General features: G+C 49.3%; 1 protein-coding gene across 17 annotated transcripts in view; it reads right to left on the bottom strand.

The window, feature by feature from the left end:
* Positions 1-24,714, bottom strand: part of MVB12B (multivesicular body subunit 12B) — a 69,778-nt gene that overhangs the window by 7,715 nt on the left and 37,349 nt on the right. For 9 of the 17 annotated variants that reach the window (XR_015703648.1, XR_015703643.1, XR_015703644.1 and 6 more), the window contains 3 exons: positions 3,476-3,531; positions 1,565-1,624; positions 266-1,173 (listed from right to left, as the gene is read on the bottom strand). Coding sequence is in view for 5 of the 17 variants with exons in the window: in XM_087752637.1 (XP_087608763.1) it covers positions 6,323-6,486 (164 nt within the window). In the remaining 12 variants the exon portion in view is untranslated. Of the gene's footprint in view, positions 1-265; positions 1,174-1,564; positions 1,625-3,475; positions 3,532-6,307; positions 6,487-24,714 lie in introns of those variants that run through there. The other 8 variants (XR_015703652.1, XM_087752635.1, XM_087752636.1 and 5 more) reach the window with 4 other exon arrangements.

Below are 24,714 nucleotides of genomic sequence, written 5' to 3'. Positions count from 1 at the left end.
GGAATATTTTTTGCAAGGCATCTAGCTCCAGGGAAAATGTTCTCGCTGCTTTGGAAATCCAGAAGATTTGCTGTAATGGTGCTATTGCTTGCAAGGGAAATAAAGCCATGCAGAAATTCACAATATTTATATGCGTAGCTATCTATGTGCAGACAAGATGCTTCATCAAGGAATATGGGCTGCATAATTATACTTTTCATTACTCTGAAACGCACACAGCCTGTAACGGAACAGGAGGGTGTGGGGAGAGCCAGCAGGTACCAACCTCTCCTCCCAAGGCCACACAAACGACTCTGGTGCCGGTGTCCCTGCACTCTGCAGGCCTGTGAGGGGCATGGGCCCACCCCTCCAGGCAGCGCCCGAGCTGCCGAGACCTCTCCCCACAGCAGGCGACACGCAAAGGGCTGCAGAAGCAAATGCAACACCACTCCGCTTCCCCTCCGGCTCAAGGGACCTGCTGTCCTGCGGCCAGCTCCCGGTAAGAGCTGGGGAAAGGAGGCAGGGCACGCGTCGGGGCCACCAGCCCTGAGCGGCGCTGCTCAGGCTCCCAGCGCACGATGCCCTCGTGACGGACGCAGGCGGTCCCGAGCAGAAGCACAGCATGCGTGCCACACAGCAGGACTGCAGCACCTGAGGCAGCGGGTGCTTCTGCCGGCAATTGCCACCATTGGGCAGCACCTTCGGAGCTGCCGTCGCTGCTCCCCTGGCCCACTGGGTGCCTGGAAAGCCCTGGCAACCGTCGACCTTCTTTTGGCACTCAGACAAAACTTCCAGGCGGGAGAAGAGGATGGATTTAGGGAACTGGACTCACAACTGGAATCAAAAAGTAGAGAAGCCTTGAGGAGTCTGGAAGTTTTGCTATGCCATCTTCTTACTCTTCCCCTTCAACCCAGCTGGTTGGCACAAGAGAAGATGTTTGTGACCGATGGTGCCGAAAGAAGCATGTGCTGCTGAGACAGATTTTCCTCCTGGTCTGAGACTTCAGCAGCCCTTGCAGAGCCGGCAGCTCCTCGGCACCGGGCAGCCCAAGTCATGCATGTGCCAAAATGCTCCCTCGGGAACACGAGACCATCCTCGGTTTGCTGGCTGTCTCCTCCCTGAGCTCCTGGAAGACTCACACTCACTGAAAGCGCAGCCTGTTTTTCCTGGTAACAAGTTACCAGCACCGTCAAACTGAAAAATGATGAAGTAGTTTACCTGACATTGCTTTATCAAGTTCATTTGCTTCCCTGAGATGCAAGAGGCAACCTAACACAAACAGCATCCTGCTTGTAACATGATTTGTTAATAAATGAGAAAGAAAGGTTAAATAAGACAGACATCTGGAACTAAACAGAGAGCAGCAGACTTTGCCATTAGATTCAACATCTAAAGCATCTTCACCCAGCACAGATCACAGAGGACACCCTAGTTCCGAGCTTACTGTTTCACTCTGCATTGACTTTATCCACCAGCAGTGACTTGGGAAGGACAAGAGAGGCCTCTTCCATAAGGGAAGGGATCACACAACAAAGTGAACACAGCTCTCATGACACTTCTGTTTAGTGCCTGGCTGGGTACCTACCTCCTTTTCGATTTCTGCAAGGGTTTTGATTGTGATGCCCAAGAGATCAACTGGCTGCATCTGGCAAGAAAGAAAGGAACAAAAAAGAAATGTCAAATTTAGGGGTTTTTTGGTTTGGTTTTGTTTTGCTTGAAGTCAGCAAATACTCTATCACCAGAGATTTAGAGGCACCGTCTGTAAACACATGCATCACCCTGTTTCTCACACCACCACTGGAGTGAAGAAGCAGAAGGTGGGTCGGGGTAACAGCTCTCACGCCTTTCTCCCTGAGCGGGGACAGCTGACAGTCATCTTGGTGTCGCTTTGCACAGGTAGCTCTTTAGCCATCTCCCTGCCGCAGCACGGCTGTTACTGGAATGCACTTCGAACACCCTATGGGTTCCGTGTGGCCGCAGCACGCAGGTGTGAGCGGCACCGGCTGTGGGAAGCCCCGACCAAACTGACCATATGGTGGCAATGGTGTCTAAAGGATCCGAGGGGAGCATTAGCATGACCTAATCTCTCTGCATTTGTCCTCGCAGCAGGGACTCCAGCTTTCTGGGAATAAGGGCCCATAAACAGCCCTTTCAGAAAGCAATGGTTGTGAAAAACCACATCCGGCTGCACACGCAGGTTGTGTCAGCAGGAAGAAGAAAGCACAAAGCGGGAGCACGACGTGAAAAATCAGATACAGCTGACGGCTCGGTGTTTGCTGTAGCAGCTTCTCGTAAACTGATTTTAATAGAGATATTATTTTAGGATTGGATGGACTGGGCAACTGATAATGGGGTGCTGAGCCTTTGAGCTCTGGACGACCAACTTAGATTAGCGCTGGGGCAGCGATGCTCAAAAGTCATTCTGAATTGGTACCGGGGTTTCCGTTTCAGCCGAGCAACCTGCCCTGCCCAGGCTGCTGGCGGCACCCTCCGCTGGCACCGCGGCACTCGGCACCGAGCAGGCGGGACGCGGTGCCCTCCCGAGCTCACCCTGCTGCCAGGCAGGATCCGTGCCCCGGCAGCACAGGCACGCTGAGCAGGACGCCGCTTGAGGAGTGAACTCGCTTAGAAACATGCCATATATGAAAATAACCCAGTCTGGTTTGCTGCTGCACTTGACACTTTGGCTCAGATAATCTCCCATGCCAAATCCCAAAATCATTTTTCCATCCCCGCTCCTGCTCCTTGGAACCCAGCCGAGGTCCAGCTGCGGCGTCATTAGGACACAGCCACCTCCACAAACTTTCCAGGCTGGAACTGGTAAACAGGAGAGCACAGGCTCCCCACCAAACTGGATTTTGGCCAGTGCAGTCGTGGCAACCCTGCTACCCCCCAGTCAGCTACAGCCGCTCGCGTTCCACCTGCAAAACCACCAGCGCCCACCAAGACTGAGTAGCTCCGGAAGACCCTCGCCCACCCGCCGCTGCCCGGCTCTGCCTGCGCAGGGCGTGGAGCCGCAGGAGCCCGGCGGCAGCCTGCCGAGTGGCAGTGCCTCCCAGCGCCAAGGAGCACCACGCCATCACCACTGCCTGGAACTGGGGTGTAAAAGCAAAGTCATGAAGCTGACAGCACTACGCCATCTCCACAGCAGGTTAAATCTAGGAGAGCTGTACATTTCCAGCTTTCTTTACTATCTATGCTAATAAACTAGAAATGCTTCTGGCACCAGAGAGTCCCATTGCCATTCCTATTTCTGATGGTGATAAAGCTTCACCTCCCTGGAGAATTCAGTTGTAGAAGTGATCTGGCAAAAGCCATTCCCACTCTATGGGAAAGTATTGCGAAGCACAACCTTGGGTCACCTCAAGCACTGGGTATATATTAGGCCCCACAAAAGCAAAGCTCCCTGAAGCAGGTCATTTGTGTTGATGCTTTGTGATTGCTCTCCACGAAAAGATGAATTTCAGGCATTGGGAGAACAACTAAGGCAACTCACCCCTTCAGGAGCACAGGCAAACTTCTCCGAAATCATAAAAGGCACTCCATCCATTGCTGAAAGGGACAAAATGGGCAGACATGTCACATTTCCAGCTGACTTCTAACATGCAACTTCACACATTCCCAGTGACAGATCAAGTATTCATGGCATTGACACGATTGATAGCTCGTAGAAGTTATTGCCAGCCTTTTCCTGCCTCTCACCTGCCAGAGGTTTCTCTCTGTTTGAGACACAGCTGGGTTAGTCCCTACCAAATCAGGAATTCAGTGAACCCTCCCTGCTCTATCCATACACAATTTCATAGTCTCAATTTTTAGTCTTCCAATTTGGTTCAGCTGCTGAAACAGGACAATATTCAGAACTGAAAACAAATCCAAACAGTTTAAGAGGACAGACATCTCTTTCCCACTACCACACAGAACCATCTCAGTGAACTTGGCGGTGTCTGAGCAAGAGGGTAAGGAACATTCCCGGTTAAGCTGACTTGTACGTCCCCAAAGCGGTGCGTACTGCTGCCTGAGCAGAATGAAAACACCCGGGGCCAAGCACCCTCCCTGGCCTGGCTGCTGCCAGTGCAGACTCAACAGTGAGCAACGGAGCTCAAACACTTGCAAACCACATCTGGAGGACAGAAACCAGTGGAGTATGAGGACAGACACAAGGACATGACGGCACACGGCACAGCCTCGTGCCACTGGGCAAGCTCTCTCTGTAGCACAACCTTCATGATACTAAGAGGACTGTTTGCCTTTATATTGTCTTGTGTATTCTTCTTAGATAGTGCAACGATGTTCAGTGTTTCTGTCTTGCTATCACCACCTCGGAAACTTCACACAAAGCCTCCCACAAGACGTGTCAGTACAAGGGAGACACTTATTTTTAAAACAGCAGTTTCCACATAAGACTGAAAAGGGCACATTTCTAAGGCAGAGTGCAGCCCCAAATACACTTGCTTTCTGTCAGCTACACCTTTAACATTTTAAGTCTTTAAATTTCAGCTCTGAAAGAAATAAAAAGTTCAAACTAGAGCAAATTTAAGCCCTGAAATGCCCTCAAGTAATCCTCAAATAGGGTTTTCTTTCACAAAGCATCTGCACCCACAAACCCAGCGTTTCTCTGCTTGCTGTTTGTAACTTCCATCAGCATCAGTGAGTTACCACGTTAGTGATTTAACAACGGTTATTTAAGAATACTTAGCATTTGACATTTGCTTTGTGTATTTTTGACTTAAAAAAAACCCTCCAGTGGAGTCATTTCATTATCAAAGGTGCTATGTGGCAGCCACAGCGCTCCATGAAACAAAAGGAAACAGATGAAAAGCAGCATCACCAAATCCAGGAAGTTTTGAACCTGAAAGACCATCTGCATTTGTTATCCCGACAGAAACCTGCTTTGATCAGTCACACGCCGGCTTTTGTAAAGTAATTTAAAGACTAAGCCGCGATGAGCGTGCACGTTCCCCCAGCAGCCCCCGCCGGACTGCCTCCATCCGTCCTTCAGTCCTTGCGCACGCCAGCCCTCCCGAAGCTCAAAACTGCAGAGCAAAGCAGCAGATGAAAGCAGGGTGTGCCAAAGGCTCAGCAGCGCAATTAGCACTCTCCTAAACAAACGAGCTTCAACAGAGCTGTAATTAAGCAGGCCTGTAATTAAGTATATGCCCTTTATCATAACGATCATGCTTAAAAATGGCATGATGCATGGAAGTGTGTTATTAATGCTGCACTCCCAAAGCGCAGGAGCGTGCACAGGAGCCGGCGTGTCAGGCCCGTCACTAGGCTGCTGGTAAAATACATTAACGGGAGAAATCGGGAAACAACACACTCATTCAACGGCTCTTTTCACAGCCAGGCACAAGGAGTCACGAGGATTTAAATACCCACCAATTCAGGGAACTTTACAGAAATAAAGCGCCAGGCTGCCGCAGCCAGCCGCCTCCCCCAGCGCCGGGAGGGCGGCAGCCTTCGCCCCTTTGCCCCAAGGCTCGGCTGGGCTCCGGGAGCCCGCAGCGCCAGCCTGCAGGCGGGAGCTGTTTGGGTGCAGGCGGTGGGAACCCCCCTGAGACGCGTGGGGAGCGGCCGCTTGTCCCTCGCCTCTGCTTCCAGGCTGAATGATGGCCCCGGACAAAGCAAATGCTTCAGACGAAGGACACCCCTGCGTCCCCCACCTCGCCCTCGGAGGTGCTGCCCGCCGTCCCGCAGCACTGGCCGCAAGAAGAAAGAGACTCAAAGCTACCGCTGCCTAAGAAGGGTTTTTTCATGTTCACGAGGACTTCAAGAGCGAGGCACCCAGCTTCCTTTTAGGAGTGTGAATCTAAATCCAAGATTAACAAACACAGTGACAATTTGTTCCACCACAACACTGAACCACCTCACGTTAATGTTGGCTTTTATATCTTATGGACAAGGCTGCGTCATGCGATGTGTAGAGCATGCTTCATGGGGGTCCCGTGCACCACGCTGCTTTGAACAAAACCCCAGCTGCAGCAATGCACGTTTGCAGTGATTTACTGGGGAGGCTCGGCACCGCACGCCCCTGCCTGCCGCACAGCCCCCCGCCACAACGGGGCCAAGCACTCCCCGAGGCCAGGCTGCAGCACCAGTTCCTCCCAGTGCTCTGCAGCGCAGTGCTGCTGGGGCAGCCCCGGCTCCATCGCCGCTGGTTCAGCAGCGCGTGCCCCGCTGCAGCAGACGCCCTCTCCCCGCACAGGGCCCACCTCTCCGTGTTTCCCGGGCAGAGCGCGGCATGAGCAGCAATGCTGCCGTGATGGGGCTGCACATGTCCAAGCTCATGCTTGGAGCTCGTGTGGGTTGAGCCCTTAAAAGCACTCCTGCGCCGCACACCAGCTCACCGAGACTTGCAGAGCTGGGAAGGAGGTGACCGCAGGAAGCGCTCTCCAGCGCCAGGCATCTCCAGCAACAGGCAGGGAAGAGCTCCCATTGCTGTGCCACGGTCTGCCGGGGTGTCCAGCACCGGGGTCTGGACACGGGTGTCATCGCTCCCGCCGTGCACTGCAAGACAGTATGCAACCGCCATTTACAGCAGCCAGTTAATTTCATAATAAAATTAAATGAAACCAGAACTGTAGGAGGCTTTTAATTCCATGTCCCTTGTTCTGATGTTGTGCTGTAAATAAACAGCAGCAGCAGCAGCCTCTGATTCCTCCCTTTTTCCTTTTTTTCCCCTGTTGCTTTTGAAGCATTCCTGGCAGTCTCTGATGAGCAGAGCGCTGTGCTCAGTGCCCAGCGTTACCATTCTCATGGGCAGTGTCAAGATTTACCAGCCAGGCTTTGGCCTACAGCTGCAGTTCTTGCTTTAGTCTGGCCGACAGCTATTCAACGCTCCTTCACGTCAATTTGCAGCACGTTCGAGACCAGCAGACGGTAACACAAAGGGATAAAAGGAATCGGTGCTGGTGAATGATAAAGTACAGCTCTCTTTCCAAAGGCAACACGTACTGATTCAGAACAAAAAAGGTGGGCAAGGTCCCATTTTTACAGCATCCCCACCAGTAGCATTACTCATACTACCACCAGTAAGCTCACGCATCAACCCCCGTAGGTTTTAACATCTTCAAAAGGTTGTAACTTTAAAATATTTTTAAAGACCTATAAAACGTTGCACCTTACATGTTTCACTTCAAGCCTCCTTGCACAGGTAGGCAAAGCTGCTCTTGCCCTGCGCTGCTCCAAGTGGGGCCAGCGGCAGGGCCGTCAGGAACAGCACCTCCCTTGGCACCCGCCCTCGGGCGGTCGTGGCTCCCGGCCCCACACGTGGAATCACCGCTCGCCCAGAGCCTCACCCGCCGGGAGGACGCCCATAGTGCCAGGGCCTGGCACTGAGGGGCTGAATCCAGGAGGCAGCAGGTTCCCCCTGTGCAACTACATCCACGGCATCTGCAACAGATTAGGGAGGTGCCTGCGCTCTTCTCCCTCAAACCAGAACAAAATAAAAAGGGACTTCAGAAAGAAAAATGTTTTCAATGGCTGTTTGCTGTCTCCCAGGAGCAGCTCCTCCCTGGGGGTCACATCCAATTAGCTCCGCCACTGCAATTAGATAAAAGAGTTGAAAGGAGCCAGCGGCCAGAAGTGCGCTCCTAAAACCGAACCCCGCAGGACGGTGTCCCTGTGAACACCTGACGGCAGCCGGGAGGAGGCCGGACCCCTCCGGTGAGCAGGGCACCCAAAAGGGCACCGGAGCCACCCCTTTGGTCAGTGCAGGACGACTGAAAACCACAACCAACTTTAAACTGGTGGCTACTTCTTCATTATAATTTACTAAGACTTACTCTCAGCCTTTAAAGGGCAGGCCACAAAACTCTGCTCTATAAATACAACTTGTTAGCTTGCTTAGAAATTCTCTCTTTAATCTGAAAAAGTACTGTCACCCTCCTCTAAGCAAACGATAGATGCTGCCTTCTGTGCTGTAGGCTCCAACTAACTCTCAGTTGTCAAATTAGTAATTCATCTTTCTTGAATAACTATATTTTTAGCAAAGCTACCAGATTTAAATAATCAGACCTGCCAATGCTACCCTAATTTAAACATGCTGACGAACTTTCACAAGCAGCATCAGCTAACATAATGAGTTTCTGGATGACAAAGAACTTCAGACCTTAGTTCTCTACACTACCCAGCGTAATAAGCACTTGTTCTTTCCTACAATGCGCACATAAAAGAGGAATCTAAATAATAATTGCTGTAATTATCTTGAAAAATATGTGGTGATTAATGGTGATTATGAAAATCTGTATAATTGTTCATTGAAATCTCCAATGATCAGATGCTTTCTTCAAACAGCCATTAATGAAGAACTTAGGAACACAAAAAGCATCAAAACTCAAGCCAAGCTCCTGACCGCTTGAAGCACGTGAGGATGCAACTGCGCACACGCCCGGCTCCGCTTCCACCCCTCCCATGAACTCTCTGCAAGAGGTTCCGAGATGTCCACGATGTGACGCATATGTCATTGCAGTTCAAAGCACGAAGTTCAACCTGTTATTTATGCAAATAATTAATTACTCTTGTATCCAACTAGCAGTTTGTCATGACACATTAATGACTTGATAGACTTCTATGAACTAGTGAACACAGGACAGCAGAGCGCTTTTATCGTCATTTAATTTAAAAACGATCCTGTGTGAAATTATCTAGTCGTGAGTGATGGAAGCATAAAGAACAGACTCAGCAAAGCTTCTTTTGGATCATTGCTTTATTAATGGTAACGTCAGGGAAATGAAAAATGCTAACATTGTCATATTTAGCTCCTGGGTATAGATGAATAGCTGCCTCAGTGCTTGGCGGGTTCAGTTTGCACACTGCAGTGAGCGCTAATTCTTCACACCACTATTGTGGGGATACACAGCCATGGAAGAGCTTATATACCTCAACTCCCAAGGAAATAACAGCTGTTTCTGCATTTAAATTCTCACCATAAGCTTTTATAGCTTTGGATTTCTTTATTGCTATTTTTGCATGGCCTTTTACACTTGAATTTTCAACTGCTGATATTAAAAATATTTAAATAAATAAATCCCTCACAAAACATTTTCCTGCATGACTTTGAAAACTAAGCATTGCTAATCCAGGTCAACAAAAAACCCTAACACTGAATGTACTGCTGCCACCTTTAAAATTTAAATGACCTTAAATTTAAGAAAGAGCTTTCTGTAATACTGCAAAAGTCTTCAGATTTTCCCCGGACCTGAAATGCTAGCAGAATGCTTATGTTTTACCAAGATGAATATCTCTCAAACCAGCCCACAGCAATAGCATAAAACCAGCAAAGCTCACCTGTTTAGAGGAAACTTCATTTTCAGCTAAATGACACCAGAGGAACTTGGAAGCGGGTAACAGCCAGGGGGCTGGCAGAGAGCGCAGGCATGGCGGCGCGGGGACCGGGCGGCTGCACACACCCGGCAAGGGAAGCCACGGTTAGACGAGGGACACGCGAGCCCTCGTCCTGCAGGGACACCAAGGGCACCCACCAGAAGAGCCCGCTGCCCCCTCAGCGCACAGCCCAGCCCCGTGCGGGCGGGAGGGCCCTTCGAAGGCCACTTCCACATAAGCAAGAAAGCGCAGCCCACGCGCAGTCCTGTCCCCCAGGCCGAGGAGGGCAAGAGACAGCTCTTGCCATCAGAAGCGGTGCCCTGCATGGGGCGAGGCTGTGACTCAGCCACGGAGTCACCCCACAGCAGATGGAGATGGCTCTCCCCCGGGGAACACCCGCTCTCTGCAATCGTGACTGTTAACTCAGGGTGACAGCGCCAGGCTGATACCTTTCCAAGGAACAGGAGAGGGACTTCCCAGTCCTTGCAGGGCACGCAGGCTGACGGGTCCAACGCCCGCCTGCCCAGCGGGGCTGCTCCTGCCAGCGGCACAGCCCTTCCCGGCCAGCCGGCATGCCAGGACTTGCACTGCTACCTGGGTCAGCGGACCAGCCGTGGGGAGCTGGTGGGACAGCGCTGCGCTGCGCTGGCCAGGGCAGGCTCGTCAGGCAGGGACCAGGACATCCCCCGCTTCCAGCCCCTGCCTGCCCGCCACAGCCACCCTGACGTGCCACGCGCTCTGGCTCCCGTTCGCGCCTCTCTGCTTCCCACCGAGCACCCTGGCGCGAGCTCTGCACACCTGAGCATTTACACCCGTGCGTGAAGGACAGCATAGGACACCTGCATGAACCCAGGCATGTTGTGTGATCTCAGTACAGGGGGAAATCATTCAGAAGTATGGAAAAAATGTTTTACCACAGTCTGCAACGCATCAAGAGAAGGACACGAGCTTTTCAAAATAAACCACGCTCTCCATAATGTACAGCTAAGCCTCCTACTTCTGTATTTCTGTACACAGTAATTTAAATAGCAGTCTGAATAGTAAACATGTGTGTGTGCTCTCTGTGCTACTGTGCACTGAGTCCCAGATGGAATACCACCACTCTGCATTTCCAAATCACTAATGATAGCAAAACCTCAAGGGGAAAACAAAAGCAAACTCTCCCGCGAGCTCCCGCCAAGCTGGCTGCAATCGGGAACGCTGCGACTGCCCCAGGCTGCGCTCCCCAGCTGCAGTCACTGCCCCCAAAATGCACATACTTCTTTATTTAATAAAGTACCCAAATATTAAGACATTGATCCCATTTCCTCTCACTCCTCTCCAATCACTTTTCAGCCTACCCAGAGCAGCCTCACAGTAAGGGACAAGGGGCAGGGGAAGGCAGAGCTGCCCCCAGCCCAGCAGAGCGCCACAATGCGACAAACCAGCCGCAGCCCAGCGGCATCTCCAAGACATATTGCAGTTTACGTTGTCGCTCGGGCTTGCCATCTGTGCTGTTCCCGCAGAGGCCACCGTCGCCGGCTGTGCTGAGGGGATCAGCGGGTTGGCGGCCCTGCGCGGCCCCTCGTTAGTCAAACGCACTGATGAGAGGAGACCAGAGCAGCCAGGATGGTCCCATGCTCCACTCGAGTGGCTGGCGCCAGGGGCTCGGCTGGCAGCGCTGTGTGAGCTCTGCCCGCGCACCCGGCCCGCGGGCAGGGCTCAACCCACCACCTCTCCCCTCGTTCAGCTCCACCGGACCAAGGCACAACCCAAGCTCACAAGACGGCCCCGGAGCACAGCACCCAGCTCCCAGGGCCAGCTGTGCTGCTGGTCCCGCAGCTCCCGGAGAGAGCAGGAGCTCGCACCAGGGAGCTGTCGCGGGGGATGGAGGAAGCGGTAGCGCAGCCTGGCTGGGAAGGCCCTGGCCCAGGGCCCAGGCCAGGCAGCGGGACGGCGGCAGCACCGAACCACACGACATTGGGTGCAGTGAGCGGGAGAGCAGGGGCCCCCTGGGCTGTGGAAGGAAACCTTCACGATGGGAAAGGTTTACAGCTTTCCTGTTCGTCTTGAAACAACTTTGATTAAAAAAACAGACCTGGACTAAATTTTCGTTTTTGCTAATTTGATTGTCAGCCTTGATTTTCTCTGTTTCCTGCATAGCTCATGACACGGCACAATTAGTTCTTTACTGCTAGATCAAGCCATGAAAACACTGGAGAAAATACTCCTGGTTTTGATTATTTTCTTTTTTAAATAAAGCGAAGGTTAAGTACTGCATGGTGACGGCTAAGTAGTACCTCAGCACTGCGGCTGTATCAGCACCAGAGAACATGGAGAGACTTCAAACAAGCTCTTCAAATTGCAAGTGTTTAGGAGCTCTTGATTTTATTATTTTTTAATAAAATGTCCCCTTTGAAGTCTCTGCACCACACTAAACTTCAAAGATCACACCTAAGCATGTGCTACTTCCAAGCAACAAACCTTAATTAATTAGACCAGAGCAGATACAAAACAGGGCACTTGTGCGGGGCTGGGCAGAGACGGGGCAGGTCCCGCTCGAGGACGGGGAGGCGAAGCGGAGGTACTCCTCCAGCCTCCGCGCACGGGCCACCGCGCTGAAGAGAAACACAGGCGCTTTTCAATTACTTTCAGCTCTAGCTGTAATGATAGGCAGACTCCTTGGAAGTCATTAAACATGTAATGTCTGTCTGCTGCAGAGAGGCAGGGAGGTGCAGGCAGGACTCGGGCTGGAGCAAGCAGTTGCAAAAAGCATCTCGGGAAGCACCCACAATAGCTGCAGTGTTCCCCGGCCGGTGGCTGTAAATTTCTGCCTCTTGATGAGAGAAACATCCTGTTGGGTAATGGCTGCTTCCTTCCAGCCCTGGTATTTTTTGCACTTCAGCCATTCCAGTACTGCAGGTTAGGAGCAGTGTATATTAAAGAAACACAGTGCATTTTGTTACAATATCTGGCCCTGGAAGCTTTGATTTTCCTTTGCTGAGACACCTATGGAGGTGTGATTTTGTACAACAGGGGCAGGAAGGTTGTCACTGCGAGGGTACTGGGCTCCCCAACTCAAAAACCTCTCTGGACAGGAGCCAGGTCACCGGGCAGCGGCAGACGCTCGCACTTGCAATGAGGGCTGCAATCCGCCCCAGCACCGCACAATCTCCAGCTGTGCACTGGGCTACCAACATCTGTCCCACAAGGCTCCCCGGGGAGATAAGGATGCACAGCACCCTCCCTTAACATGGTTTTGTTTTAAAGGACTTCAGTTTTTTTTAAACACACAGGCATCTTTTTGCTTCCAATAAAAGCAGGGGAAAGACGACAGATCAGCTGTCCTGAAAGCACCATGCTCTCCATACCACAGGCACCCCTAAATGCGAACGGCAAGCAGAAACTCATCACGAGCACGGCTACAAAGGACGTGGGACTCCCACCCCCTGCCCGGGAGCTCAGCAATGCACAGAACACGTGCTCCCACCATCCAGCGACGTAATGCTGATCTAGCCAGAAGAGCCTTGATGAGGACCCAAAGCTGAGGTCTTCAGCACAGGAGAGGATGGCAGGGCGGTGGCCACGCTGCGCGAGATACCGCTCAGCTGCAGGAGGCTGTACCTAACACTGAGCTCTGGGGAGCCAAAAAGGTGGGGGGAGGTTTCCTTGTCCTCCCAACAGCCGGACCACAGAGCCACGGCCCCGCAGAGCCAAAAGCTCTTCTGCAGGAGGAGGTCCACCCTGCCACTGCACGGCAACTCAGGATCCAGATCTCCTAATGTAATTTAATTTTTAAGTGCTCAGAGTCATTAGTGGAGCCACATATTTCTATCAGGTAAATTTCATTTGCATATGCAAATTATATCTAAATACACTGCACCATTAATATGATCACTAATTACATAATAATAGTCACCAATCTCCACACAGATCAAACTTACAGTTTTGTAGCTATTAAGGAAATTGTGCTTTGTAATTAAGATAATCCTCATTTCCAGATGCTAATTAACTATATAATAATTAGCTTCTTTTGCTAATGCAAATTAAGTATTTTCATCCTTATTGGTAAAAGAGTTGCTTATCACTTAAAAAAGAGGCAACCTAGAAATAATCCCTCCTCCCCCTTAAAGGTGAAAAGGTAACTCCATTTTTATCAGTCTCATTTGCGAATGCAAATTAGCCCTGATTAATCAAGTCGCAGATAAATGTACCGGTCTCGCAGCACGGATGGCCACCTGGAGCATCGCTCCTGCCCTCGGAGGACAAGGACCGTTCGTGGCCCACGGGAACACCCGGCCAGGCACAGCTCCTCCGCGGCCGGTGCCGGGCCATCCCGCAGCGCTCGGCCGAAGACCCCCTGCCCCGAGCGTGGCGGGGAGCAGCAGCGAGCCCTGCCCCGGGACGCGCTGCCAGCCAGGCAGAGGAGTGCCCGGGAGCCGCCCTGCGGAGCCGTGACAGCGTGTGGCTCGTGCCACGGAGCTTCCCGCACTGCCGAGGCGCGGCTGCGGGCGTGAGGCGCGGGCTGGAGGTGACTAACGAGGCCTACCTGCCCGGGAGCCGCCGCTGACAGCCAGCCAGGCCGCCTTGGCAAGACTCAGCCTGGGCTGCAGCGCATTCATCATCTGCTAAACCAATCCACCCGCTCCGCACCACCATTTGTCATTAATTATGCTAATCAGCAAACCATTACTCTCTGATGACACCACAGCACTTATTAGCTAGTTATGGCTTTTCAAAAGCACAGCTTATTGTGTATGCAAGTGCTGCACATGCATTAGCCTACAGGGAAGAAATGTCCAATTATGAAAAGAAGAAATTTGCTATTATCTCCTTCTAACAAACCAATTTAGTAATTATAAAAGTCTCTGAACTCAGAAGGATTTTTTAAGAAGAGCTGAGTGATGAAACCAGAGAATTTTGTTTGCAATAACTTTCCGAGTTGGAACTAAAGTGACAATAGGGGAATGAACATTTTTTATTATCATAATTACAATTCTTGCATCCTAACTTTAGATGATCAAAAAGCAGAATTCATCTGAAAGCACAACTGTATTTGGCTCTTTCCTTAAAGTATCTGATTTATTTATTTTAGTAGATACACAACCAAATTTGCCTAACGCGTTACAGATATTTACGCAGGTCTAGCCTATTCTCACCCTGCGGTTTTTACCATATAGGCGGTTACACGAGTAACAGCGACCCCTGTAAGCCCTCGCACGCCCAGGAGACGCCGCCCGATGAGCGGGTCTGAACGACCTCGCCGGGCCCGGGCAGCACGTGTCAGCGGGACGCGCGAGGAGCCGGCAGCGGCAGCGCGGGGCCGCAGCCCGGTGCTTACAGGGCTGAACAGACTGGAGAGGGTGTCTGAAGACTGGGTTGAAAAACAGCCTTGTTGGAGCAACCAATTCATTTACAATTCCTAAGTTGTTTTGCTCACTGCGAGCGGAATACCACTAGTTTTAGAAGCTTAATATGTGTTAAGAGCTCATTAATATCATCAGAGTAAATGGGCCTATTAAAACATCTTTAAGCAATATCTGAACATAAATCTCCCTAAACTATATTTAATGACTGTACTTAAGATACATTATATGCAAGTCTTAATGAGACATTAGATAGCGTTTTGAAGATTAAAATTAGAGAATCCATATAAAGTCTGTCCACTTAATGTAGCCTTAAGCTACACTGATGAAAAGCATTACCACCAAATTATTACTTCATTAGAACAAATATTTTCTAATCATTTCTGATTTATGCTATTAGTCGTCTCCATATATATTATTCGTATATATATAAGAGTATACACAAAACAATTTTCTAGTTCCACAGGAGGCGGGAGAAATTTTGAACTTTCTAATGGCTGAGTTAATTACTTGTCTTTTTTTCTATTGAGTTAAAAATAAGCACTCTCTATAAAAGTCCATTTACTGTATCCCCACTTTTCTAATTTAATTCGAGACTTTAATTCCATTAACCGCAAGGTCATTTTTTAAACATTGGCTGTTTTGCTTTGCAAAGATTAGTAAGATGTCTCGGACTCGGCCCCCGCCTGCCTCTTCAGCCCCTCCACGGAGGTCCAAGCGCGGCGGCAGAGACCCCAGGACGAAGCCCGGCCCGAGGGACCAGCGGGACCCTCGCAGTGCGAGGCCGCACGCTGCTTGTTGGCGAAGGCGCCGCAGCCCCGGGGCTGGCCCGAGGGAGGAAAAATCGAGCAAACTGACACAAGGCTCAGCGCGAGGAAGGCAGCAGCGCTGCCCGAGCGGAGCACCTCACGCCTGCCCGCGGCGCGGCACGACAAGGGGTGGGACGCAACACCAAAATTAACCCGACGTTACTCCTGGACAAACCCGCGCAGCGTGTGAACACCCCCTGCAGCATCCCGCCTGCTGCGGCAAGAGCGGCTGCAGAGCCCCTGCCCATGGCGTGCCTGCGGGACGGGCGCCCGCCACTGGGCCGCCGCCTCCAACATGAATCACAATAACCTTATTAGCAAGGGGGCTTTATGTGTGGTTTATTTTGTATAAACAGCTTTTCATTAGATAAATGAAGCCCAACCACCTTTATAAATGTTTTCAATTATGAAATTATGCCATTGAGATATCCAGATGACGATAATCAGGGAAAACACCAGTGACACCTCTTGACAGGAGTCAGAGTGTGCTGCCTGGATGACTGCTCCTCCCAATAACATACAGCCGAGCCACACCAGTCATTTAAAAAAAAATCCTTCTTTATCGGATGAAATCTGTAGCAACAAGACTATTTTCATTTGTTCTGCACAAGTCTTCTATCCAAAAGAGAGAACATCTCATTGTAACAATTTTGCATTTTTAACTGTGCAAATTAAGCATTCTTCATAAATAACAGCCTGGTTTTCTGCACTAGAACTCCTTTTTATTAGCAGCACAGTAACGAACAATGAGCAATGTGTTCTATTATTCTTTGTCAAATCACAGAATGCTACATTAGAATAACTCTGCTGGTCAATGTAATATAGTAGATTAAATTCAACTTCTGTGCAAAAACCTCTGTAAAACAGCATGATAAGAAGGCTATAAAAAATTTAATTTTACTCCAAACTCCATCAGAAAAAAAAAAATGGTGTGAAAAGTAATTTTGCATAATCAGTACACGCCATCTGGAACAATTAACCGATTTCTATAGAACTATGAGGATCAGTCATATCTGCTTATTAAAGATCAGAAATTATACAAGTAATAAATCCTTGAAAAAACTAAGCGTACTCCCGCCTGTCAACGCTATTTTAACTTCAAATACTGAAGAACGCCTGATAAGGCTGAAAAGAAGAGATTAATATATGCAAATTACATCCAGCATTTAAAATCCCCAACAACTGTCTCCGGTTTTCTGTCCCTTATTGCTGCCTTTATGTTTTATTCATACACCAACTCACCTGTCACTTCATAAGCTATAATATTATGGGGGTATTATTAAACAGCATAAAGCCGTGCTTTAATTGGAAAGCTTCATTGCATTTTCCAATTATTTGGAGTAAATTAAAAGCAGATGCACATAGTTTAATAAGGAGTCTAATATCAGTTCCGGGAAATCAAAATTCATTGTCATTACTATGCCGTGATAGTTTTGCAAACTGTACTCAATTTCAGAGGTTTTGAAAAGAAAATCTGTCTATGCAATCTGTTAATTGTCATTCGGTTAATAACTGTTTAAATATCCAAACCACAGAGCGGCTTCCTATTTAAAAAAAATTAAACTATGGCACTGAGAAAAGCAAAACAAATACAGCGCAGCCCGCCTCAAAGGTTGCGCTCCACAAGCAACCGGCGCGAGTCCCACCACCTCATCCTCCTCCAGCAGCCGCACTCCCGCGAGGGCTGCTGCTGGGCTTGCGGAGCACGGGCAAAGCAGCACCCCTGCCCCGGGGGCTCCGCGTCATCGCGGGGGTCCCCGCCGGCATCACCCTCCCTCTCAACACAGCCCTGCTCCGCTCGCTTTCTGATACTCCCTGCACGCCTCGCCGGCTCAGAGCCGCTGGCGTCAACGCCTTCGCCACCGCCCACGCCACCGGGATGGGGAACATCCCTGCCACTACACCTCTCATACATAATTCAAGGCTTCGGGGGCAGCAGGCAGATAATCCTCTCAGCAGAGATCAACAAGCAGCTCCCTCGGAAGGGGACGTGTGAGCTGAGAAAAATGGGTGAAGGCTGCACGTCTGGTACGTTACAGCAGAAGGCAAGGCTTCCCATGCCGGCCCGCAGCTTCGGGGGCTAGTCAGGAGAACGCAAGAGAAAGAGTGGCACCGCAGCCAGAGCCATCATGCTCTTGTGCAAGTACGCAAAAGTGAGATGATGAAGATGAAGAATGCCACTTTGGACGACAGCAGGTTAATCAGAAAATTACATGTCTGAAAAATTATACAGGCAGCAGAACTCAGGACTCCATCTTTCACCACTTGGGCCAAGCCTGCCCAAGCACAGCACTGGTAACACAGGACAGTACGCTGCAGCAGCAAGCGCCCAAAGAATCTGTATACCATGGATGAGCTAAATTAATAAGGAATACACTTTTTGGAATCTCATTAAATATAGTATTAAGTAACACTTACATTTGCCTTTCTGAAATACGCAGCTGCAGCATTTTAGATGAGACTTCAGTCTCCCTGAACTGTGGATATTAATAGAGCCTTTTCTGTTTTGAAGATTATCCAGGTCTCTTAGTCCAAAGACTGAAAATTGCAACAGGGCAAAGAACAGGCTGACTTTAATCTCAGCCTCAGTAAAGAGGTTTCAATGCAGAATAAAGCTTGTGTCACAACTTGTCTGCTTTTTGGACCATCCTGATTAAAATTCAGTGTCACAAAAAATAAATTTCGTTCCACTGCTATTCTTAAGACGCGCAAAGAACGTACACGTGCTAATCTGGATCGACAGTACAATGTAGCACAGGGCCTCCCCTTTAGAGAGCAGAGCGTACTAAAACACTTGAACATAGGAGGGTAACGCAAAACCCCCAGAAACTATGCTGGAAGACGATGATAAAAGCAATTCTTGTGCAGTGATCCAAAAACCAGCATCTTCCTTTTTTTCAAAATTACCTGTTTTAATAAAGCCGACACACTGTGCCAAGTGAACCATTTAATTATCTGCAAAAATGATGAAGCAAAACAATAGTTTGCAAAAATAAATGACTAACCTCTGATTAAAACGTCTGTCCTCATTACATACAGATAAAAGATACAGTATCTTTTAAAAGAAAACGTACACTGAAGAGAAGTAAGTGGCAGTTGTGGCATAGATAACCTGACATTTTGCAACAAGAAAGAAGGTGATGTATGGGCACTGAAATGTAATGAAATCTTTAATTTTTCTTCCATTTCTTAATCTAGAAGACCTCTGAAAGAGACGACTTTTGCTGAGGGGGAAAGGGGAAAAAAGAAAAAAAGGGGGGAAAAGAAAAAGGAGTGGAAAAAAACAAATACAGAAAAAAATAAAGAAAAAAATAAAGAAAAAAATAAAGAAAAAAATAAAGAAAAAAATAAAGAAAAAAATAAAGAAAAAAATAAAGAAAAAAATAAAGAAAAAAATAAAGAAAGAAATAAAGAAAGAAATAAAGAAAGAAAAAAATAAAGAAAAAAATAAAGAAAAAAATAAAGAAAAGCAAGGGTATATGCAACAAGGCATTCCTGAGTCAGTCAGTGAGCAGCGGAAAACCAGAGCTGCCAGCAGCCAACCCAGGCAGCTGGGCGCCCCGGCCCCCGCAGCAGTCGCTGCCGCAGGGCTCCAGCCAGGCTCCACGGCCACGCGTTGGCATTTTGGAGCGAAACTCACAGCCACGCTGAATAAATCCACTCGGCTCCAGAAAGGAAGAAGGAATCTGGACGCAAACTGCTGCCGTAAGAGCAGTGCGTGAAATAAATGCTTCCACCAGCAAAGCTACCCAGACAAATTACAACTCCCCCCTGCCAAGATCTGCATTATCCAATACAGAGAAGCAACTTGTTTTCCTTTTCAGGAATCCACTGGCTTTGATGTTTTTCCAGATCATTAACATCAGTTTGCACACTCTCTGCTGCCTCCAGAGACCTGGATTATAAACCAGCACGGAACGACTGCCAGCTCTCCCGGCATTTCCTACAGGAGATGAAGAGCAACCCCCTCGTCCCACCGCCGCGCTGCGGACGGACCCCAGCCGGGCTCCACCGGACCGAGCCCCTCCATCCCCTCCCCAACAGGGGACCCGGCCCCAGGGGACTCCCCTGCTCCTTCAAGATGACCTCCTGCTGGGAAGGTCTGCCCGGGCAACCTGGCAGACAGAACTGCGACCGAACCTGCCCTTGCAAACGTTCCCCTCTGCAGCTGCAGCCCCACCGTCCCCCCTTCACGACAGCAACGGCTTCGACCACTTGCCTGCCCCAAGCCGCCACCTCCGGCCCACCAGACCACAACAAAGCCCTCCTGCTAGCTGATCAGATCACAAAGTTTGGTCTGGCCTTCCTATAAAGTGTCTTACAGAGGTATAAAAATATTTAAATATAATAAAGAAATATTTATATATAGAACACAATAACAAACAGCCATTTAAATATTTGCTTCTTTAAGGTAAATATTAAGGTAATAAATATTGGTGCACAATTCCAAAATAAACAAATTAGAGATGTGGAGAAAGTGCCACCCGTACGAGCTGCCCACAAACACATCCTTCTTCACAGCGCGCTGGCAAACATGCAACGGCCAGTGCCAAGCTGGCAGCCGGCCGTGTTTCCCTTCCTCGGTGCCCAGTCCAGTTTCTCTGGGAAAAATACTTCACACAAGTGACTGTGTTGATAGTGTGATTAAGGACAATTACAAAATAATACTTTTTAAGATAAGAAATATACGCAAAGGCATTGCTGCATCAAGTAACTGCTCTGAAAACCTGCCACTCCTAAGCAAATGGATGGCAAATGTTGCAGCCTTGCTCACAATCACGAATATTGCTTCACCAGTAGATGAAGTGTGTGACAGGTTTCGGGATGTGGCACCTAAGCTCCAACTCAGAGGACGTGGCACTTTCCCTTTGAAAGAGACTGAAAACCTTCCCCTTCAGTTCGGCACCAGCAAAACTGAAGAACGCTGGCATTCTCAGGAAGCAGCAGCCATAATCACGGATGGAGTCTGAACGTTAAGGAAGGATTTAAGGAAAGCGAGCAGCAGTGTTAGAACGGCGTACAGCGCCAGGCAGGAGCAGCGTGCAGGGCTGCAGGCAGGCGGCACAAACGCTCCAAGCGCAGGCTCCGGTGACGGGCACGAGGTGCCCAGCTCCGCTCTCCCTGCGCGGCCGAGGGCTCTGGCGGGCACAGCTGTAAGACGGGCTCCGCGCAGAGCACCGACTGCCACTCCACGAGCGCCTTCTGCAGCATCTGTAACTGAACTGAGAACTCGTCAAGTGGTATGAGATTCTTAAGCATATTTTAAAAAACAATTCAGCTGACTTTTATACCCTACAAACAGTATGTGCTTCTGGATCTTGTTTTATTTCTATGGATGAACACGACTTGAGGTACCGAACTTACGGATGGCATATCAGTGTGTCAAGCTAACATCAGCTATCTCTGTAAGTACTTGCACAAATGTTTTAATTGTTTTGGGCTGACAGCTGGAAAGTATTATTTGAAAAGACTATCAACAACCATACATCAAACTATGTTCTGCTTTTGTTCTGTTCCTTTTCAGCACAGTTTCCATATATAAGTGTTCAAAAAATGAAACTTGGTCCTATCCAAGGGTAACTGTGATCATCCTGTTATCTCCAGGTTTCTGCTAGAAGAAAAACCCTTGGAGATAGGATTATACGACCGAAGTTAGGTTTCTGGCTATGGGATGACAGCTGTAGCAGTATCTGTAAGTTCCTACACTTGTTTCATACACAAAATTGGTACAGAGGCTCTAATTACTTTGTGCGCACATTCTGATGGGGCTGTGCAGAAGTATCTGATACATCCCATGCAATGCAATTTCTGTCCTGACGGTCTGAGAGCAGGCCAAGAGAAGGTACAAGTATCGACTGTCCTATATTCAAATTACATAAGCTTGTACGCTACAACCAACAAACACGTCCATCTGCAACGTGACTCAGAAGGTGGCTACAGCAAAATTTAAGGGGGAAAAAAAAAAAAAAAACAAAAGACCCTACCCAGCAGTGTGCTCGATCACACGCCAAAGCCAGCGATGGCTTTGCCCACCTGACTTCAGCAGAGAAAGCCCACACGATAGGGAAGCACACAGCTTGGCCCAGCTTGTGATTTACCAGGAAGCACAGCTGAGACCATAAAAAACTCATTTTGCAAACTCAGTCACTCGTTTCCGACGCAACATCCTGCCATGTGCTCTGCAAGGTGTGTTAAGACTTTTTTCCATCCCTAATCCTTTTCCTGAGACAAGTCGCTTGAGCACGTCTCAAACTGGCAGGTTGAAGCGATTCTGAAAGTGAAATCAAAGGTTAGAGCCGGTGCGGGGAGGCTCTGCCAGCGTCGACGCCAGAGCGCTGTCCCCCCCGCGGCGGAGGTCGTGCATGGCTGGCTGTGCAACCTCTCCGCTGCCCGCCTCGTCCCCAGGCAGGAGACAGCTTTCGCCTGTAATCAGAATTTGAAGGGGGCTTTCAATGGAAGATTTTGTAATTCGAAAGGTTTACATTTCAGTGGCACTTACACAGCAGAAAACTTATTGGAGGCAAGATCCCCGAGAGGCATCGGCATACTGGTCTGAAACACACAGTTTATTAACTTCAGAGAGAGCTACAGTGGTATTCAAGCCCATCCAATTAGTGAGGCCTGCACGAGCATTTGCACTCCTAAATCTCTTGGTTTCTGAAAGGGTTAAAGCTTATTATTAGCATATAATTTACAGGTCCTTTCTCCCAGGAAAGAAATAATGCACAGTAAATGCCACATTCATTTTAATAATACATGTTACAGTCTGTGCCCAACATCTGCACAAAGGTAAAGCAGACAGATTTTTTTGACATGTCCCACTCTGCCATCCAAACACAGGCTTTTTGTTTCTTAAGTGACGGAAGGTTTAATCAAGAAAGCAGGCAATTCATCAATCGAAACAAGGCTGCTCACACTGCCCTGACAGCACACACATGGTTTTATACAGACGAAACCTGGCCACCTGTCAGCAGCACCTTTTACATCAGGATATACAAATACACCAAGTGATCAATCCTCCAGCTCTTCCCATTCATTTCTTCGTTTTCTTATTATATTTTTCTTTATGCTAGATGTTGCACTCATTCTCTGCAGGGATAGATGGGAGACAAGGCAAGCTATGGCTGTTTATACACTATCGTAAAAATTTATATACCCTTAGAGTGACTTATTTCTCTTCTATTTGAGTACCATTATTATAAATAATTTTTCACTTCATTCAGGAATTTTCCCTGTACGTTATTATCTGTGGCTGCCTGAGAGGGCTCCCTCTCTCCCTCACTGTCCTTGTGCCTCTGATAAGCCAAAGCAATATGCAGCCAGAAGATGCTCGAGTCTGAAATGAAGGCAGTATGTAGTCACAACAACATCTTAATTAAGCTGAAGGCCATGAAGAAAGACTATGCTGTGAAATACTGAGCAGTGTCTGTCGACAGGTCTGTCTGGAGCAAGGCATTCTTCTTCCAGCAGCTGCCCGTTTGAACGTGCATATTAAACCTGTCAGCTCCTTAGCACCGTGCTGCCAGCAGCACCCAGAGACCTTCTGCAGATCAGCTTCAAAGAAATTCTGCCTTTTGGTCTCGGGCGCATGGCACAGGGCAGGACCAGGGAGCCTGCCGGGCGCGGAGGATGCCGCCAGCAGCGCAAGCATAAGCGCAGACGGCAGTGCTGCGCTGCAGCGGCACGTGGCGGGCTCCCTGCGCGGGGCTGCGAGGTCCGGGCAATCGTGTCCTGTATGCACCCTGTCAAAGACCGATTCGTTCGTTTACTGTGCAAAGAGGAGCCTCCCTTTCTGGTCACCCAGTGTTTCATTACCAAGACTGGAAACAACAAAAGGATGGTTAAAAACTGTAACTACTACTTTCAAGACCATTTTTTCCTTGACTCCAGCTTTGTGATAATAATTACGTTAAACACCCCAAGGAGTAACAGGACGGTTCCAGTGGGGATCTGGCAATTTCTGCCAAAATGTATTTTGAGATACAGAGTAGGCTCAACAGCCAAAATTCATTTCACCTTCCAGAAACAGGCTGAACCCCAGATGGAAGCTTCATTTTCTCTGACTACTGAGAACATCTTGGGTATCTACAGAGAGAGAACTGAGACCATGCTGCAACTCCTAATTTCCCCCTTCTTTACAGCCCTCCCTTCCTAAAGGGCCCATCCTGTCCCCACCACAAGAAATCGGACTGAGGCGATATCAAAATTGGAAGATAAGAGACCATTCATAACGGCTTTTGTTTCCCTGCGCCAGCACCAGGAAATCTTCCATTTTGCTGAGAGCCAAGAGAGGGAGCCCGCAGACCCGTCCACGCGCGCGGCAAGACCAGAGAGGAGTCCTGCACCCGCCAGACCCCGGTCACCTCGCCTGCCACGCCAGCCGCTCGCCGCCACGACCCGCACAGCTTCCACGCGCCCACATCTCCCCTGGCGCCGCGGGCCCCGCAGCACGCTGCGGCCCGGACCCCACCGCGGCAAACCACATCCCAGCAGAGCAATTAGGGACGACAGTGGAAGTGCGTTAATAAATTTCCCGTTGCCATGGCGCTGCAGCGAGACACTTGCGTTGCAGCACAGATAAAATGGACCGGCTGCAAACTACACCGACGTAACAGGAAACTTCGGAATGGTTTCCACAGTGCGTCTGGGGGCTAATCTACCTCAGCAATGTTTAAGCACGCAAAGGGAATTGTCACAGCACCTCATCACAGCTGCTGAAAAGGCAGCAGCGGTCAGGAGTTAGGCATGAAGATCCCTGCCAATGCACAGGATGTTTCATATGACAAGACCCTTTCTTCAGAAACGATTCACAGCTGCAATAGCCATTACAGCACATGTATGCACAACAACTTGTATAACACCGTGTCTGGAGGAGAACGTGCAGTTGTGGGAAGAGAAGAGAGTTATATACTTTGACTGAAATGTGCTCATGCAAATGTGGAGGACTAATGCCATGCCCAGTTTTACAGGCCTGGTTTGTGCTTTGCCTATAATTATCTGGCAAGGTATTCAGGTTCTCTGAGAAATAAGTCATCTTCCCCGGTTGCACTGCAAGGAGCAGCAGTCCGCGGGAAGTCCGAGAGCAGGGTTGTTCTCAGCAACATTCATGCAGAGCTGCTGCCTTGCTCTTTGCACATTTGCCCAAAAGCGCAGCTCTCCATCCTCCATCCAGGACTGTCTTATGTGAACACAAGAGCACGCCTTCCCTTACATTTCTAAATCTATTAGGGCAGGAGAGTAACAAGAAAAACGAGTAC

This window comes from Nipponia nippon, unplaced genomic scaffold (assembly GCF_047370975.1).
Source record: "Nipponia nippon isolate SJK-2023a ecotype South Korea unplaced genomic scaffold, ASM4737097v1 scaffold_16, whole genome shotgun sequence".
Classification (NCBI taxonomy): domain Eukaryota; kingdom Metazoa; phylum Chordata; class Aves; order Pelecaniformes; family Threskiornithidae; genus Nipponia; species Nipponia nippon.
The sequence above is the reverse complement of the archived record's forward strand: the minus strand, read 5'-3'. Positions and strand labels throughout refer to the sequence as shown.